At 53.2% G+C, this 19,246-nt stretch overlaps 1 protein-coding gene across 1 annotated transcript in view; it reads right to left on the reverse strand.

Moving 5' to 3' along the window:
• SLC4A3 (solute carrier family 4 member 3) overlaps positions 1–18,648 on the reverse strand; it is a 32,532-nt gene extending 13,884 nt beyond the window's left edge. The window contains exons 1-10 of the mRNA XM_032190347.1: positions 18,626–18,648; positions 14,459–14,599; positions 12,902–13,058; positions 9,550–9,881; positions 8,944–9,086; positions 8,341–8,552; positions 2,479–2,630; positions 1,639–1,819; positions 534–669; positions 167–341 (exon numbers count right to left, since the gene is read on the reverse strand). Coding sequence (XP_032046238.1) covers positions 167–341; positions 534–669; positions 1,639–1,819; positions 2,479–2,630; positions 8,341–8,552; positions 8,944–9,086; positions 9,550–9,881; positions 12,902–13,058; positions 14,459–14,512 — 1,542 coding nt within the window. The 5' untranslated portion in view covers positions 14,513–14,599; positions 18,626–18,648. The remainder of the gene's footprint in view (positions 1–166; positions 342–533; positions 670–1,638; positions 1,820–2,478; positions 2,631–8,340; positions 8,553–8,943; positions 9,087–9,549; positions 9,882–12,901; positions 13,059–14,458; positions 14,600–18,625) is intronic.
• Positions 18,649–19,246: the final 598 nt, after the last annotated feature.

The raw sequence follows: 19,246 nt of genomic DNA on the forward strand, positions 1-19,246 counted from the left end.
CAGCGCTCCAGGTGATCCAGGGGAGCTCAGCCCTTGCAATGATAAGACCTCCTGTGACAGGGCCTAGAAGTGGGCATCAGGAGTTGCTGTGTGCCATCACAGGCCAAAGGGTGACCTTAGGGTGTGCTTGGATAATAAGAGTGGTAACCCCTCACATCTCTCTTACCTCCTTGCACTCGGTCTCATGGGCCTTGGGGTCAGCCATCTCAATGCGCTCCTCCCCCATGAGGGGCACACAGGTGTCCGTGGTGTGGTTGTGGTGGTGGTTCCCCACAATGGAGTTCATGCTGGAGCTGGAGTGGTTCCTTGGAAAGAAGCCCTCTTTCTCATCATTCGGGTGGCTGGGGGACGGAGTGGCACAGCCTCATTATCCAGCTCCAGATAGTCTCCCTGCCCTATCCCACCACCCGCCCCGCCATGGCAGTGATCCAGCTATCTGAGGTACAGCCAGATCCTCACCAGCCTCCCTCGCTGCCTGGGGCTTGCAGATAAAGCCTTGAGCCTCCCGCAGCCCTTGTCTGTGTCTCACCCACCTGTGCTTGAGCAGCAGGGCACGCAGCACGTTGGCTCGGTCCTCCGCCCTGATCTGGTCGGAGATGATCATGGTCTCCACCATGAGGTGAGCGATGCCAGGCAGCGTGGTCTGCTCCAGGTCGAGAAGGACGGCACCTGCCAGCAGGAGGGGAAGAGCCCTGCTCCTAGTGTGCAGCACTCCCTGCTGCACACGTGCTCTGGGGACACAGCCATCCCGCAACAGCCCCCCTAGCACCAGGCCCTCCTCGCACTGGAGGCACCTCTCAGCCCTTCTTGCTTCCCCTCTGCAGCCAGTCTCAGTGCCAGCACACAGGGCAGGGGCCTCAGACCATCCACCTGGTCTGAGGGCATTTTGAGGACATTCCCCAGGGCATTTTGGTCTGTGCTCTTGAGAAACGCGTGTTTGTGGGGACACTAGGAGCCAGGCTTTGTCTGGGGTACAGATTTTAATGCTCTCAGCTGAGAAATGCCCCAAGCCCAAGTGCCCCATGTCCTCCACGTAAACCTTTGGACCAAGAGAAACCACAAGCTTCTGTCTTGGCATGCTGAGAGCTTTCAGAAAAACTTGCCGCCCCATCACCTGTGGGATGTGAGCACTTTTCACTGAAATAGCACAAACACCATGCCGATATACAAACAGCAAGACATCCCACTCAGTGGGATGTACGCGTGCAGCAGACTGCGTGGGCTCTGACTCCAGACTCTCATCCCAAGGGGATCTCTCTCTGCTCTCCAGGGAGAAAATGTCTCCCTCCGGTGAATTACCCATGCCCAGAAGCACTGGTAGCTCTGGTAGCTCCCCCTCAATCACCCTGACAGGTCTTGCCTTCTCACACAAAAGATCTCCAGCCCACACACAACTGGGTGTTGCAGCTGCCATGTGCCTGAGAGCAGCAAAACAGAGCAAGGAACCAACATGGACATCCTCGGGCTACCCTGGAGAATGGGGTGCAGGACTGTCTGTCTCCCCACACCCTACAAGGAGCATGGGCAGAGACACTGCTGGCATGTCTTCAGTGACTGGCAACAGAAGCTGCCCAGCACAGCCTGTCCCAGAGCAATGCACAAACCCTGGCTGGTGGCACAAAGCAGTTCCTGACTCACCATGGGCAATTGTCTTCCTGAGCTCCAGCAGGCTGCGGAAGGACAGTGAAGCCACGTGGGGTTTCCCCCACCTTGCTGTGTCCTCCTCCACATCCTCCTCAAACTTGATCCAGCGGGCTGTCTCCCTCCAGTGCATCTCCTGGTTCTTATCCACCACCAGCTCGTTCAGCTCCACAAAAACCTGGCAGGGATTACAGCAAGGATGTGAGACTTCCCTGACGCAGAGTTCTATGAGCAGTATGTGGAAAGCCTCAGCTTTGTCCTCAGTGTGCTGCTTGGTCTATAGCAATGCCTGGGTAAACCTGCCTTAGTTAACCAGAGGGCTGGAGAACGGAAACAGACGGGACAAATATCACTGGCAGCAGAGCAAGAGCTTCCATCAGCACATGGAGAAGCAGAAAGCTTCAAGATGACACAGGCAGAAGAGAGAGAATGGTGCAACCCTAGACCCCTCTCTACCAAAACTCACATCTTTTTCCTTTGCCTGCTTCTTGGCTAGAATAAGTTTTCCCCCAGGTTTCCTCTACTAACTTTCTTTACCAGAGATGGTGAAATCACTGTGCTGCCGACTTCCAAAACAGCACTACCATTTCTCTGACTGTTTTTTTTTTTTTAATGTCTTTCCTAAAGTTGAGGCTCTGTGATTTCAGAGAAATCTCAACTTTTATTGAAAAAGTACTTTTTCAGCCCTCACGACAATGGATAAGAGCTTGAAATGTTACTCCCAAGGCCATGTAAAAAATAATTATAATGAAACTACATTTGTCACTTTATAAAATGCCTGTTTCTCATCCTGATTTATGGCTTCTGAACAAGTGTGGGAGGACACCACATGGATACCTCATGAGGCTTTCTATCCAACTTCTTCTTCTTCTTCTTTTTCTTGACAGATGGGGTTGATGCTAATTTTTTGCTTGTCCTGGTGATCTGGCTCCGAGACGGTTTCTTCATCAGATGCCTCCTCACACCAGGGTTATCTTCAAAACGGTGGCCTGAGCACAAGGGAAAGGAGAAAAGCCCACCGGTGTGTCTAGTGGAAACACACTGCCTGGCACAGAACCACATCCCAGCCCACCCTCCTCCCATCAGATTACACCAGCAGAGCCCTGGCAGCTGGAGCACTCACCATCACCCTCCAGGCCTTTGAAGATCTTTCCTGTCTCACCTGCCTACGTCCAGCTGTTCCTGATGCCTTCAGAAGGAGGTTTCCTCCCAGGCTGTGGGCATCACTGCAAAAGCTTATCCACGGTACCTGCATGAGCGGTGGGCGAACCCTCCCCACATTGCCCCAACAAAAAGCAGTCCGAAGCCTTGACCGCACAGCTCTGCACCCCGACAGCACGGACAGGCAGCTGGCTGGGGCTCATTTCTCCCCCTGGAAAAAGGCTTGGTGCTCAGCAAGCATAAAGGACAGTGAAAGGGAAGGAGATTTAGCTGCTGGTCTGGGAGACGCGTGGAAATATCGATGGCCGTTTTATTTAATTGTGTGGTGAGACTGCAGTGTAACAGAGCAGACCCGGGACTGGCATGTAGGCTGTGCAACTAACTCCAGCTATCACTGTTTGCAGACGATCCACGGTGCTGCTGCAGTGCCCCGTGAAAGGTCTGTGTTACAGGGCTTGGCTGGCTGAATCACAGCCTCCTGAAGCCTCCAGAGAGGCTGCACTTACAGACCCACCACCAAGCTACACCAGGGCTATTAGCTAGCCAGCGCTCACCAAGATCTGGCCAGCCCCATCTGCAATGCCAGAGAAACAGTGCTTGGACAAGATGCTTGAGCAAGTACCTACAGAACATACAGACCATGAGCTCTCTGGGCATGAGAAGTAGTGCAAAGCATTGGGCTCGAAGGCCACACGCTCTCCTTGACGTTGCAGGAAGGTATCTGTGCATCTATGGCATGGAAAGAAACAGCCCAGCACCAGGCCAGGCGTAACAAGGGCTTTGCTTCTTGGAAATCTGGGTTGCTAAATTAAATATAAAATGAATCAATAGTGAGCCTCAGGGGATTTTCACCCACTGGCTGCCCTGCTGATGCAAGTCCTGCTGTCAGCTGGACTCCTCCCTGCTCCACTTACTGCACTGCAATGTCAATAGGAGCCAATAACCGCCCACTGACACAAACGTTTCTGGGAGCTGTGCATCTGGGGGGGCTTCCTCAGACTTATGCATAGATTTCGTAGTTCCTGCGTGCTCCACAGCCACTTCCCCCAAACGAATGTCATGTTCAAGTGAGAGCCTGAAGCCTGGGGTCCTTACTCAGGGTACAATCTTGGACTGACATCCAAGGGTGATGTTCCCAGAGAATAGCTCTTCCCTCCTTGCTTGAAACCAAACTGTCCAGTGCAGCTCCCTCTCACCACGTACGGCTCTTGCCATAGCTAGCTCCAGTAGCTCCCCATGAGCAGAGCACGAGACAGTGACAGTGTCTGAGGACAGTTTATGGAGCATGATTCTCACGGTGGCTCCACTACAACAGCCTGGTGTGTCACCCTCCCACACAGCATCTCCCACAGTCTCTTCCAGAAGATGATCTTGCCACGTTGGCTTCCACCAGTCAGATTTCTCAGGCTGACCAAGTATCTTCTCCTCCAGATAAATCTGAAGATGACAAGTGTTACTGTCCACTGGTTAATGTCTTCCTCCAGAATCAGTCCTAGCCCATCCAACTCAGCAGAATGCCTTCAACCCATGTGTTAGCTCCCACTTTCCTCCTTCCTCTACCCTCCGTCCACAAGCAGAAAGACCAGAACGAGGCATTAGGGTAGGTGTATCAGTACTAGAGAGCAACTTGCTGGCCCAGCATCACAGCAAGGGTGAACATTTCCTATTTGCCTCAATGGTAAGCTAGAGCATCACCTCAAGGAAGAAGAGACTGAAACCCTATCGCTTGGAATAGTTAAAGTTAGACTAAACAAAATGTTACTCAACACATAAAAAGTCCCATATATCAACATATAAAAAGCCTTGTGCTGGCTTCTGGAAAAGAGCTATTGTCCTTGCCACAGCTTTCCCAGTTTTAGCTGGAGTGGGACAGTACGATTGTGAGTAAATATGGATATACAGAGACACACTAACACCACCAACCCTGAAGTATGTACATGCATGTGGGATGTGTATTACAGCTATATGGCCAAGTGCGTGCAGACAGGTAGCAGAGCATGTCTAAGTGGGAAGGTGAAGACAGAGGCAGGACAGACCTGTGCAGACACACACAGGTGTGTGAGGATGAGGTTGGGCCACGCCAGTTGTGTCTATAGAATACCTGTGTCACTGTGAAAAGGAAGCTAAGTAAGACACGAGAGGAGCTGTGAAGATGCAAGCTCTCTGTGCTTCAGGTGCCAGCTAGCATCAGAGAAAGAACAAACCTGCAACCTGCCACGCATCTCTGGAGGCTGTGACAAGAGGCATGCTGTCAGTCCTGTATGGGGGCCTGGGACCAGGAATCAGCTCTGTGGACCCCAGGACAGGGGGAGAAGCAACTACAACATAGAGAGCAGGAGCAAGACAACTTTCCTGGGTGCTGTTTGCACGCATACTCAGCCAAGACAGGATGTATTTTTTCCCCTAACACAGACCACCTAAAGCAGAAATAGCAGACTGAAGACCTGTCACTTCTCCATCATTCAGATGTCAGCATGCACTGCACCGTGGAAAAACACGAATAGAGCAGATACTAGGGAAATGCAATACAGACTCCCCAAATGGCTTGGCACAGAACCCAAATCTGTCCTGGCTGGTGCTGAGTTCAAGGTAACAGAGCCAGCTGGACCCCAGCTAATCTTTGTTACCACCCAGGTGTCCCCGCACAGTGCCCCCATGCTCCAGTAACTAAAAGGAGTATAAAGAGACCGGCTCAGGTCCAACAAGGACTCTGCCCTGCAGAATCTGTTCCTCCTCAGTCAGAGATGATCCTGGAAGAGCAACTGCCACGTAGCAAGTAGCTGAGCAAGCGGCATTAGCTGGACACGAGCTGCCTCTGTACAGACCTGACATTGTTGTGTCTGCTCTCTCTGTCTCTGCCGTATCTCTGCGGGATTAATTCACAGTGTGGATTTATTGTGCAGAAATAATTAAGAGTTGACTGGGCAGCACATCCTATTTCGAGCACCTGCAGCATTAGCTGTAGCAATCAATGAATGTGCTAACTGTTAGCAAGCCCAATATCCCCCCTTCATAAGTGATGCATATCACACCTTCTAGAAGCAATCTGCCCCTTCCACCTTCCCAAGAGCTGCCATTGTTTCTTGGGTGAAATTGGGGCAATTTCTCCCACTTTTAATGCATAGCTTGCTCAGCCTGGGACAGCTGACAGTGACAATTTGCTCCAGGTTTGTGTTTTGAACTTTGCTCCTATTGAATTGTCTGTGACTTTACAGTAACAAGTACCAGACGTAGCCAGAGGCAAATCCCCACTTGCCGGTCCCTGTACAAGCACACAGCCAGACGTTTCTTCCCCAGAGGCTGCAAGGCTTATAAAGATGGACTAGCTGAGACAGAGAAAATGATGCTGGGACTGGGAGGAATGGCAAGTTAAATATTTTGCCTAAGATCATAATGGCACGCTGTGGCAGAGCCAGAAACTGAACCAAGCCTCCTGAGTCCGTGTTGCACTCTGCCTCCCCACTCCTGCTTGCAACGCCTGCAAGCGAGCTAGTTCTGGGGCCATGTCACCTTCCCTTGCGCACTTGTACAATGCCTTGAAAAATCAGAGCACGATCTAGATGAGGACATTTGGGCAGCTGCCACAGAGCTACGACTGTGAATGGTGTCACTCCCAAGGTGACACACAAAGCTGCCTTTTAACTGCGAGTGACCACTGCCTGCTGAGAAAAGAAAGGAAAAGAAAGGTGCAGTGAGGCTCTGGTTCCTGTGCAGTCCCTGGGATGGCTCAGAGAGCCAGTTTTTCACAAGGGCTGCACGGGTAAGGAAACAGATGCAGAGAACAGAAAGGTGCTCGTTGCTCTTGGGATTCCTATTCTCTCCTTCCCTGCTTTTCTCACTCTCACTTCCTTCCTCCTTTCCCCTTTCCAGGCACCCCAGCCAGCCTGCCATTAGCTGATTTCACAAACAACACTCAAGCCTGCAGACACAGGCACTAGTTTATGTCCTCCCCAGTGCAGAGCTGAGAACCTGATACCTTCTGCTTCTCTCGGATCTGTGGCCCAGCTCAAATTCCAGCAAAGAGCAACAGCTCATTGTCACTCTGTGCCACAGATGGAAGGAAAATTTCTCTGTTCTTATGCATAGCAGCTTCTCCTCTGGCCACAGCATGGGCTACATCCCGAGAAGCACAAACTAAAGATGCAGCTGCCTCCAGAACTACTCGAGCAAGATACACACAGGGAAGCACCTCAACACTATGAAATGGATCTGTACAGACCTCAGACACACACACAGACAGCTCCTCCAGCATCCCCAGGCACAGGGCTGCATGCAGCGGGGCAGACAATCCCTTCTCTAAACCAGGAGACAAACCTGACACAGAGGGGGCAGCAGACAGCAAACACAGGGTGGGGGATACTTAGATCGGGGCTCTACAGCTGCAACCAGGGGTCACTGCTCTGGTACTTACAGGTGGGCTCCCCGCCTGGGTAGCCCAGATGGTTTCTGATGGCCTCCCATAAATCATAGTCTTCAAAATTGAAGGCAAATTCATCCAAGTCTTCATAGCCGAGCGAGTTGCGAATGCAGGTGCTCATTGCTACCTCAGGGCTGCTGCCCCCTTCCGATTCCCTCGCTGCCTCCTCTCCCTTCTGCGGGGTTGTCATTTTGTCCTTGCGAAGGTCAGGGGTCAGGCGCCATGAGCCACTCACCTTCAGAGCAGGGGCTGGGGTAGCCAGGCTGAAGCGCAGAAGGCGAGCTGCCCCGGGAGGGCTTCACCGGAGCCCTGGGGCCAGCCCCGGTGCCTCGCTCCCCTGGGCACGGGGCATGAAGGTGCTGGCTGCAGCAGCCCCTGCAGACTGACCAGGTCCTGGAAAGGATATTTCCACCCAGGGATGTTTCTGCGGGGGCTGCCCCAGTGGCTCCTCGGGAGCGGGATCCTCGCTGTGCCGTGGGGTCTGTCGCTGGCTGCCCAGGGACAGCCCGGCTCCGCGCGCAGCACCGCTCCTCTCCCTCACTCCCCTCTGGTGTCTCCCTCCCTCTCCAGCCTGCAGAGCAACCTATTGAATTCTCCATGTCCTCGGGCCCGGAGCGTGCATTTCCATGACGTCTCTGCTGTCTGCCCTCACGCGCGCACGGGGGCAGGCCCCTCGGAGGCGCTTGGGAAGGGGCAGCCGCCTCTCGGTGAGCGGCGCGGAGGAGAGGGGAGGCTCCTCACATCGGGTGTCTGCCGTGTAAGAGCTGGCGTGACACACGGAGGGCTGGTAACTGGGAAAGTGTGTCAGGGAAGGAGAGAGCTGGGTCTCAGGGAAGCGCAGGGAGCCCTGAAACGGAGAGGGCAGCGGGGTGGGTGGAGGAGGGCCGGCACCTGTGGCTTGGGTGGGAGGAGAGGTGCTGGGCTCATGTGGAAACACGGGCACTGGTGCTCTGGCAAAACTGACAGAGAGGAGTCAGAGCTAGAAAAGCAGGGGCTGAGGAACAGGGAGATGAGGACCAGGTTCTTGGGGAAGGCTGATGACCATGCCTGGAGCTGTCAGGAAAGAGGGCAAAGCAGAGAGGTGCAAGGAACACGCGCACTGTGGTACCACAGAGCCTCACTTTTCATGCCGTCCAAGTCAGCGGATGCCAGCATCTGGGCCTCAGCCTCATCCGTGGGGACACGCTGGTATGCTGCGCTCTCCAGCGTGGTCATGCTGCCGATGCACATTCTCTCCTTCAAGTCGTAGGTAACTCGCTGCCCACTCGCCACCTGGCCCCAAGGCTTGCGCTTCTCCCACCCTCGGGACAGACGTTCCCGAGGCCCCGGGAGGCTGCAGGGACCAAAGAGACTGATGGTAGCAAACAGGGGGAGTGGCGACAGGCTCTGCCCCTTGGCAGGGGACGAGGACCTCATGGTCCTTACCCGGTTTTTGAGCTTGCAGGTCAGCATGAGCTAGCTGGGAGAAAGAACACACCACATGCACAGCCCAGTGCCCCTAAACCCACATCCTGGGGATCCCATAGGGCTAAAGAGATCCCAGGAAGTGACCATCCTGCTGGGGAGCAGCAGTGTTGCTGCAGCCACTGAGCCATGGGGCCCCTGTGGTTCAGCAGGAGAGCAGAGGCTGGGCACAGCCACACACCTCCCCGTGCTACCCCAGGGGCAGAGCAGTGACCCCCCAGCCCGTGCAGGGTGGCAGCAGCTCAGCTGCGCTCTGCTACCTGGGGAGGGAGGCAGAGCTCTTGTCCAGCTGCAGGTCGGTGAAGCACGGCGCGGGGGACAGGATGCCACACTCCTCCTCCACGTGGAACTGCGCTGGGGCCAGAGCGCTGCCGGACTCGTCCTCATCGCTGCCGATGGTGAACTGCGGAGACAACAGCCCTGAGAGCATGAGCCAGCCCAGGCAGCCCTTGGCACAGCCCTTGGCACACAGATCCTCCCTGTGTCCCCACAGACTAGTAAAGGCCACTCCAACATCCCCCATGTGCCACACACACCCGGGGACTGGCCATATTAAGCCCCCCATCTGGTACACCCAGGAACAGACACACTGATCTTCCCCCATGTCTGACACCCCAAAATGGCCATGCGCACCCTCCCCAGCATCCACCCTGGGCAAAGACTTACCTGTCATTGTCCCCTGGTGCCCATCTCTGCTAGGCAGGGACAGAACCACTCTTCCCACAATATCCCACAGCTTTGGGGCTCTCCTCTACAAACTCTTCCACCCAAGCAGCTCACTCCCTTGACCACAAACCCTTTATTGACCTTCCCTCCACAGCCCCCAGGCTCCCACACCCACCCAGGCAGGGATGCCCTAGCCTTGCCTTTGGTTTGCTTGGGGGCTCCAGCTTAGGGGACGTGTCCTTCCCACGAGCTTCGCCCTCAGACTCTGCAGAGATCTCTTTCTCCTGGGCCTCCTCCGCCTCAGACTCTCCTTCTTCCTCTTCTTCTTCCTCTTCTTCCTCCTCTTCTCCCCCTTCCTCGTCCACTTCCTGGATGGTGGGGGTGACCTCTGAGGGGGGTACCGAGGTTTTCTTCTTTTTCTTTCTCCTTTTTTTCCTCCTGCTGGCACGGGGGGGCCTCTTTTGGTACTTGAGGGCAGAAGGGAGGTGAGTGGAAAGGAGATGATGGATGTGGTGCGAGGTTTGGCGGTGGACTGAGAGAGAAAAAGAGAGTCAGGGGCAGGAAAAGGCTGGGAGGAACCTGCCAGACGCCCCTCCAGGAAACAGCATGGTCTGGAGATCAAGGGCCAGGAAGGGCAAGGAGAGCCACCAGCCCGCAGGGACACAGCAAAGCTCTTTCAGCGATGTGGCAGGCTGATGCATCCAGCCTGGCGTGGCCATGGAGGCAGCCCTCATGCAGTGCCAAACCTCCCCAACCCAGCTCCACCGCCCTGGGCAAGGCAGGACTCTCCCAGGGCTGCTGAAAGCCATTCGCACGGCTAGGCAGAGCTGCAGGGACCTGCCAGGGACACTACCCCCTTCCTAAACACAGGGAAATACTTCTCACTTTATCAAATAAGCAGAGTTTGGGCCATTTACAAACATTTCTTTCCTGCATAGTGTTCTTTAGTTCAGCTTAAATAGATGTGCCTTATTTCACTGGCAGGCTTTGACAGGAATTACAGACCAAGTCTTTTAGCGCAGATGCAACATAAATCCAAGTCCCAGGTTCTGGGGGGGGCTTGTGCCTATCAGCCCCTGAAATGCAGGTTCAGTTAGGAGGTTCTCTTTATAAACCAGGGTAAAAAACAGGGCAGAAGGACTTTTCGTCAAACTAATCTACAAAGAGAAATTCATACAGAGTTGACCTGGGTGTCGTGGGAATTACACAGCGAGAAGAAATTAATGGCATTTCTGAGCCATCACTCAAAAACAATGATAATGAACCATGCAGGGAGCAGGGTAAGCTCAGCACCTCCCTGCAAGAGATAGAAAGCCATTTCTGCCTGGTCTATCTGCAGGCACAAAGCCTCCCATAGACAGCCTGCAGGATGCACAGACCCTGGGGCTGCACCCGGAGCAGCTGAAATCACGGGGGCACCAGCCGCTTTGCAAGGGGGCTTTGCTCAGCAGCTCTTCCTGAGGAATTGTTTCCAGTCTGTTTTGATTTGGTTCCTTCCCAGCTTTCCTGTGACATGGCAGCAAAATCTGTTTATAGTGAAAACTACCTTCAAAGGACGTTTTCAATGGAAGCTGTAACCTTCTCCCTGGGAGAGCCAGGCAGGTTCATTGTTCTGGTGTCATGTTTCCTTTCCTTTGGTTTCTCAAGTCTTTTCTCCCTTGTTTCCCCCCTTGGGAACAGACGGAATATTTCACACACACCCCTGGTTCAGCAGGAGAGCCTTGTGGCAAGATTAGAAGAGATTGGGAATGGCCATACATGCAAAGTGGGAAGAGTTTGGTCTCTTTATAAACTCTTTTTCTTCCAAAGCATTCTTTAGTTCTTTGACTTAAATGTACCCTTTAGATGTACCCTTTTCACTGGCAGGTTTTGGCACTCCTGTCCTGCTACTGTGCTGCCTAGCGCTGCTCTGCCTGCCATGGGTAGCTCAGGCATTAATTTCTAATGTAGCAAGAAGCAAGGAAGGCCCCAGCTGTGCATACGTTGTTCCTACAGCAAAGCTGCTGCTGAAGACACAGCTCATTCACTCCTGGATTGACTGCATAAGCCCAAGACAGAAACGTCTGCATTTTGGATCATGTTAGTGATTCCTGGCTTTGAGAGTGGCAGGAAACATTTCTAAACCCAAGGAGCATTCACTTCTATGGGTTCGTAGAATATCTTCCAAAGTCTAATGGCCTAACCAGATCTTCCCACTTCATGAATACAAAGTGCATAAAATTTCCAATAGCCAGGTTTGACACAGTCCTAGATAACAGGGACACATCAGGAGCTCAAAGGAAAACAAGCTTGATTCTGACAAAGAGAGGATACTTCTATTGAGAAAAAAAAAAAAAAAAAAAAGCAAAACAGTACAAGCCTGTAGGCAAATTTTCCAAGAAGCTTCTGCCATGCATGCTCAAGCAGATCATCTGTGTACTCTGAGCCAATTCGCACAGCTGTGCCCACAGGCAGAGCTCCAGAGCAGGTAAGTCCCAGCAGCACAGTCCAGGTATTCAACCTGCAGCAAAGCTATCAGCACCTTGCAGCCACGTGTGCGAGTGACTGTGTGCTTCGGTGCAAAGTGCTGTTTTAGTGTAGCCTCTGTGGAGAAATGGCACAAGCAGAAAGTAGCAGCTGGGGTGCATTATAGTAGTAGACTTCTACTAGCAAACTTCTACAGCACCGACTGGAAAGAAGTGGCCAAGCAGCAAGCAGCCTGGTGATGTCCTAAGGACAAAATGTTCCTGAGGTTGCATCCTATCACAGTTAAGTTGTAAAATAAGCAGCATCTGATTGTGGAGAGCCGGAGACTGGGAAACTGACCCAGCCATTGCTACTCGCCTTCCATACAAACAGCCTGCTGGCTGGGGTACTCCTCTTCCTGCCCGTTACTGTTACTACAAGCTAATGCAACCAGTCTACAGCAGGCAGTAGCTTATGGCTGCTCTTGCGGGCACACTCTCATTTTACAGCCAGAGTGACTTTCACTGTTGCCACCTTCATGGAAGGGTGGTTGGTGGAATAAATGTGCTGATCAGAGGATTTCAGGGGAGACAGCTACAGCATTTTAAACTCACACTCCGTTTTTATTTTTCTGTCCTTTCTTTGAGCAGATAAACCTGATGGTTTCGTGGTTGCTATTTAGAAATACACAGGCATGTCTGACTGGAGCCATCTGCTTTCAGATTGGGGAGGACAGCCTGGCTCCTAGCCACGTTTGGATGTTTCTTTGCAGCCATATGGAAGAAAAATAGTTTCAAACTGGAAACTTGAGTTTGGTGGAAGTGGCTGCAGAGGTGCTTGACACTGGGTGGGGAGGTGAGCGAGCACCCAGGCCTGAGCAATGCTGTCACCTGGGCTGGGCAGTAGCTGTGCCTCCAGGGACAAGGGACACTGGTTGGGAGCAGACTGGGATGAGGCAGTGGGCACTGGGTGTACATAGCATTCAGGGATTGCTCTGAAGGGAGGAAGGGTCTGCAGGGACCCCAGCACAAGGCTGCAGAGCACGTGAGGCTGAGCAAGGGTTAGCAGTGAGGGTGGCAGTGGGTATGGTGGTTCAGACCTACGTACATTCAAAATCTCTCTCACTGTAGCTGCGTCTCTGCTTCTCCAGATTGCTTGATGCTGACTTGCTTATCAGGTCCCCAAATCTCTCGACTGACAAGGTCTTATCCAAGTCCTCATCGTCCTCGGCACCAGGAGAGGCTTTCTCTGCATGATCTCTGCCCTGCACAGAAATCACCAGATAACAATCAAACACTGCAGACTCCTACAGTCCTCTGGGTCCTGCAAATGGGGTTGAGCTTGCTGAAGAGCAGTGGGCATCACACCACAGGGCTGGGGAACAGTTACTCATTTATGGGCACAGCTCCACTGAGAGTCAAGAGTCAGAACAGATCAGCAAGCCTCTGAGCTACCAGCTGAGGCATGCAGCTTTCTTTTAGCTGGGATTTCTCTTTCCTCACACCTTACTGCTACCCTCCGGCCTTCCCTTTGCTCAGTCTGACAGCCCTCCCTCTTGAGATTTCTCTCTGGGAAACGGCATCCCTGCTCCGGGGAGGCAGATTTCAAAGCTGCTCTTACTGCTCTGGTGAGCTGCCCTTGGGGCACTGACCACCCTGTACATCCCCCACCTCTCCTGCAATCCTGGGGCTCCCGTGTTTCCTTTAGCATGCCTTCTTCAGGCTTTTCTGCCTGAGAAGCCTCACGTTTCAGGCTGCAGGCACTCCTCTGCCTTTTGCTGGTAGAGATGCTCTGAGAAGAGCATCGCCAGGTGACTCCTGTCCTTTCTGCCTCCTGAGCAGCTGCAGCTGGTAAAATTTTCCGTCAATAGAGCCGAAATGCCAGTGCTGAGCTGTTGTGGACTCCTGCGTTTCCATGGAAACAGGAGGAGGCCCAACTGTGACAAATCTGCCTGTGCTGGGCGGAAAGAGGGAGCAAGGCGGCCTGGGCCGCGTTCTGCCTCCCCCCACGTCCCTCCACGGCCAGGCTGGGTGCTGCGGGGGCACCGAGCGTCTCTGCAGGCCGGCTGTGGGAAGGGAGCACCGGGCACTCAGCAGTGGCTGTGGTGGGGCCTGGGTAACGAAGGAGGTGTGAGAGGGAGAGGCAAGAATAAAAACGAGCTGGGGAGTGGGCTGGGGATGGAGGCAGGGCCCATGGGTGAGCGGTGCCAGATACAGCGCTCTCAGGTCTGTACCTCGGACATATCTGTGCACGTGGGGATGAGGCTGCTTCACTGCCCACCTCAGCACGGGTGTCCCAAACATGGTAAAAACAGGGAGAGTCTAACTGAGAGCTGCCCAGCTCCTCACAGAGACCGTCTGGCTGGAGCACCATGGAGCTGCATGGAGCATCATGGAGCTGCAGGCACCATGTGCTCCCAGAGGCTCCTACCACTCGCCTACTGCACCCATCAGCACCCGAAGGCACCCTCTGGCCTTCCTGACCACAGCAGAGCAGATCTGGCCTTGTGGGCAGCCTCGGGGCACCCTTGGTGCCGACACAGCCGCAGCGAGCGGAGGCTCTGTGCTGCTGCAGGCTGCCAGGACGCGGGTCCCACGCACGGCCTGGCAGCAGCGCGGTTCCCGGGGCAGACACGGCACCGCTGCCGCTGGATTCCCACCTCACCTGCTGCAGGTCGATGAAGACTTCTCCTATGGGAGGGGACTCTCCAGCTGCCATTTTGGTTCAGGACCTAAGGGCCTGGGCAAAATATCAACCCTTCTCTTTCACCGGCAGGCACCCAGCAAACCTGGAGAGTGGCATAACCTGTGGAGAGAGGGCAGGACAAGGGAATGTCGTGGGAGACTGCCACCCACTGCCCTCAGCCCCCGTGGCTCCTAACCCAGAGAGGCCACCTTGGGGAACCTCCCCAGCACCACCAGGACAGGGCTGTCCCTCAGCACGGTGCGGTGAGGGGGTGGGAATGGCACGGACCATGCTGCTTTGGTGCCAGCTCTGCCAGGTCAAGGCCAGGGGAGGCCCTGACACCTCCCTGTCCTCCTCCGAACGAGGCGCTGCTCCGAGCCGTGCTGTGCCAGGGAAGGGAAGGTTTCCTGCTCAGTCACCTCCCTACCAGAACATCTGGGCAAAGCTGGAGTGTGGCTGAGCAGCGGGCAAGGGTAAAATGGGAAAGGCAAGGTGCTGAGGGGGCATGCCAGCAGCAGGCAGCACGGAGCAGTCCTGTGCCACATAGCCTTAAAAACGGACAGGCCCCAAAACAGCCACGAGGAGCCTCAGAAAGATCCATGCAGGGCAGAGAGACGGCACGAGGACAAACAGTTCTGCATTCATACAACAGACACAAAGCAATAAGTGTTACAGGGGAAGAGGCCCACCCGGACTGCAGAGATGTGCACTGCCTGCACCAGCGTGGTTAAGGGACCAATAACCCCGTGGGCAGCCCGAGGGAGCGCTCTGCTCAGCGTTCAATTGCAAGGGAAGGAGGCAACGAGGTTCCACAGTTCATCAGGAATGGGATTGAGAGTAACACAGAAACAGCTCTAGTCATGTCACATCTACAGCAACAGGGCAGGCTGAGCTCAGCATGGGCTGCCTCGTCTGCTGTCACATCAGGGAGAGCTGGAGATGGTTCAGAGACTGGCACGGGGGAGATCTGGGCCTCTGAAAACTCATCTGAACTCATACGGAGGCAGACAGAAGGTGCACGCACATCCACAGCAGTTTGGGGAGGGATGGCTAAGCAAAGTGTTCTCATTTCATGGAGCAAGAAAAGGGACATTCGTTAAAACTGCAAGGGAAGAATACAAATTAATAGAAAACTGGCAAAAGAGAAGATTTTTGTCATTGATGTCATTAGGGGGAAAAATACTGCAAAATTAGAGGACAGCTTGGGCATCTCTCTGGGTACCAAGTCATATTTATTACAAAGCACATCTTTCAGAGCAAGCTATTCTGTAGCTATGAAGCTTTGGAAGAAGTAGTAGAGAAGTGCAGGCCACAGCCTGGAGATCTGCTAAAGCACTTCTTACCATCTCATCTGAAGTACCTCGCAGGGGCCCTGTTCAAGACACAACACTAAAACAGATGGTCTAAAGGTGACACCAGTAAGGCCACTTCATCACCCCTCCTCCTACCTTGGAAGATCTTCAGAAGGTGCTACTGCAGGCTCTGCTTATCCTGCCTACCCAAAGGCACACATTTATGAAGCCAAAAAATTCTGGGGCCATCTCTAAGGCAACTTCTTGAGGAGCTAATGTCATCACTGATGAAGCACGTTCTCTCGGTCCAAGCCACCTTCTCTCAAACCATTTTTATAGATTTAGCAGCTATCTCAGGATGCAGTCATGCAAATGAACAAACTATCGAGCAGTGCCAGAAGCGGTACAGCTACAAGTGACATGCTGCAATAGGATAGGGCTGCAAACAGCTAGAGCGCGATTTTGGGGCTGCACACCCAGGCCTTGCAGGCATGAATGACAACAGTTCCTTCCTGTGGTATCAGGAGGACTCCACATGCAATGTTTGCTCAGTACCAGACAGGGAGAAAAAGCGTGAAAGGACCAAATTTTATTAAACATGAGGAATACTGGAGGCACTAACACAGCTACGTGGATGGGGATAGGACAATTAAAACTTATGGTGAATAACCTGAGATTTTTGCTGTTCTTTTCCTCCCTTTGAACGTTACCATCCTAATTATCGTGAAAAAGGCAAAACTTAGTGGATGAAATTCCTCAAATACACCGGACTGAAATCTACAGTAACTGAACCCTTCTATGAGACCTGAGCAGCTCAAGAGAAATACGCTGCCAAGACAAGGAAATGGAGAGTCCAAACCATAAGGAACAGGGTGAAACAATGAAAATACCCAATTCACTCTGCAGATCTGTTAAGGCTTCTACTTTAAGGTGTAATCTTCAGGTTTCCACTCTGTTTTCCAAGACAGATGGAGCAAAAGGGTTCAGAGAGAAAAAAACAGAAAAAGGAGAAAGGTCTGGAAATGAGCTGTAAGAGGAGACTGAGCTGCTTTTTTGGTAGGAGACAAGATAGGGAGAAGGGTAATACATGTCTTTTATTTCCTTTCGCTTTTAACTCAGAAAAAGGGTATCATTCCATGAAATCAAACAGCAGCAAATTTGAAACTGAAGGAAGGGAACGCTTTATTACAGTGAGAAGAGCTGGCAGGTGGACCCTGGCTCTGCAGTCCCTCAGGGCCAAGGCATCGTGTGCATTAAAAAAAAGGGGCTGGGGATTTGCGAGGAACATAACATCCACAGCCACAGCCACAGAAGAGACAACTGCCGGCAAAAACATGCTACAAGTACTACTACTTCACAGCTTTGGAAGGCAGTTCTGCTAGTGGCAGAATCCCTAAAAACTAGCAAAATGATAATGGTAATTTAACAATAAAAAATACCAACGCTCAGCTCCACCTCTGTGCCACTAATGCATCTTATGGGACCTTGAACAGAAACTGCAAACTACCGGCACTGTTGGAAAACAATGTGCGTTGTTTCAGGTTGGCCGCAGGTTGCTCTGAAGCTACGCAAAGGCTGACAGGGGTATTCAAGATCGGGGTGGGAGGAAACCCACAGGCAGGAGATCTGCTGGATGCGACGAGCTCTTCTGGCATGGTCTCTGCAAAACATGACGCTGAGTTTACAGCTCCAGCCTGACTGCCTAAATGAAGTTAAAAGGGTTGGAAAATTCAACGCTTAGTCTCTCTTTACCCAACCAAGCGGCGTATTCTCAAACATGCTGAAAATATGTCACTCTAATGACTCTGCTGAGCAGCTAAAAGCGAGACAGCTGTACTAGCAGTAAAACAAGGAAGCCCTTGGGACCCGCTTTGAGATTTCAGGGGGACTATGTGGTGTGCGGGGGTTTTCCCCCATCCCTACTCACCCTGTAGATGCAGGAGGTGAGGCATGGCAGCCCCCAGCACATGTTGGGATCTGAACCATACAAGGTCTCCTATGTCCTCTTCCCATCCTAACACTGTAATAACACATTTAACGGGCACACTGAGACTACATGAGCTTCTTTGGCTCCCTATTTATCCCCCCCAGGAAAAACTAAGCCTGCGTGCAAATGCTGCACAGATGCTCCTCCGAAGGCAGCAATCCCTTCCCAGGGCAGACGTGCTACCCACGGGGCACCCGGCGTCCCGAAGGTGCCGGATGGCCCCCAGGAGCTGCAGCACAGCCTTGCTGTCAGGAAATCTGTTTAAGGACTGGTAACACTACAAATCACTTCCAGCATTGAGGGGATTCTGAGGATGCCAAGAGCCGAGCGCTGCGGTTCGGAGCGCCGATTCGGTGCACTCCTTGGTGGCTGGCCACTAGAGGCCACTTGCCCCTTACTCTGCAGCGCCTGGTGCAACCTGTCATAGGAAGGCTGGCGAGACATCGCCTCGGATCCAGCCTGGCATTTTCTATTACCTGCAACAGAAGGAGTTCAGGGAAGAGCAACAAGAATTGCCAGTAGGCCAGGGGGATTGATTTATGAGGAAAGGTTAGCAGCTAAATTTGTCTAGCGCAAGATGGGATGACTAAGATGGGGAGGGGACGTGCCAGCAGTCTGGAAGGATCTCAGGGGTGTAGAACACAAATGAAGATTATTTTTTTTCAGGCGGACCCACACAGAGAGACTCAGAAATGGGTTAAAATTTAAAAGAGAAATTTAAAAAGAACATCAGGGAGAATTCTGCTAATAAGCATCATGCTGAACCACCCAGCCTGCTAGGATCGCTGCCTGGGCTGTCACAAGAAGAACACAAGACAAAAGGGGGCTAAAAACCAATACACCGAAAGAAAGCTGAATGAATGATACCTCCATCCTACTCTATCTCACGCGTGTCAGGAGTACGTGATTCAGCATTCCCGCTAGAAGTAATTTTCAGCAACAGAAGCATAACACCAGCAGGCCAGATTCGAAGGGAGACCAGGAAAAATCCACAGACCGCTGGCTAGTGCGCGCTCGCACCTTCCTTCTCTCTCCACGAGTGCGTTGCCCTCGCTCATGCCAATTCCTGCGGGGGCTCTCCCCTCCCAGTGCAGCCTTGGGCAGCAGCAAGCAGCGCGGCACTCACCCGTTTCGAACCATGTCCTAGGCTAAAGGCAGGCAGGAGGAAACCAGGCAGGCACGTCCCGCGATGCCAGCAGCGAAGGGATCTCCCGAGGGCCACATGTTGCTGCCATGCATCCAGCAGGGCTCCCCTGGTCCCCAGGGGCCCGTTCGCAGCAGCGTGCTGATGGAGCTGTGCCATCCCGCTGAGCAGGGGCGAGGCCAGCAGCCCCCGGTGCCCCTTGGCAGGTTGAGTTTGGGCAGAGAGCTGCAGCCGGCCGTCCCACACACAGGGGTGAGCAGGGAAACCTCTCATTTATTCCCTTAGCTCCAGCAGCCAGGCTGGGGACCCTTTAGCTGCGGGGTGTCCAGGCAGGGAGCTGGTGC

Source organism: Aythya fuligula, chromosome 6 (assembly GCF_009819795.1).
Source record: "Aythya fuligula isolate bAytFul2 chromosome 6, bAytFul2.pri, whole genome shotgun sequence".
NCBI classification, from domain to species: Eukaryota; Metazoa; Chordata; class Aves; order Anseriformes; family Anatidae; genus Aythya; species Aythya fuligula.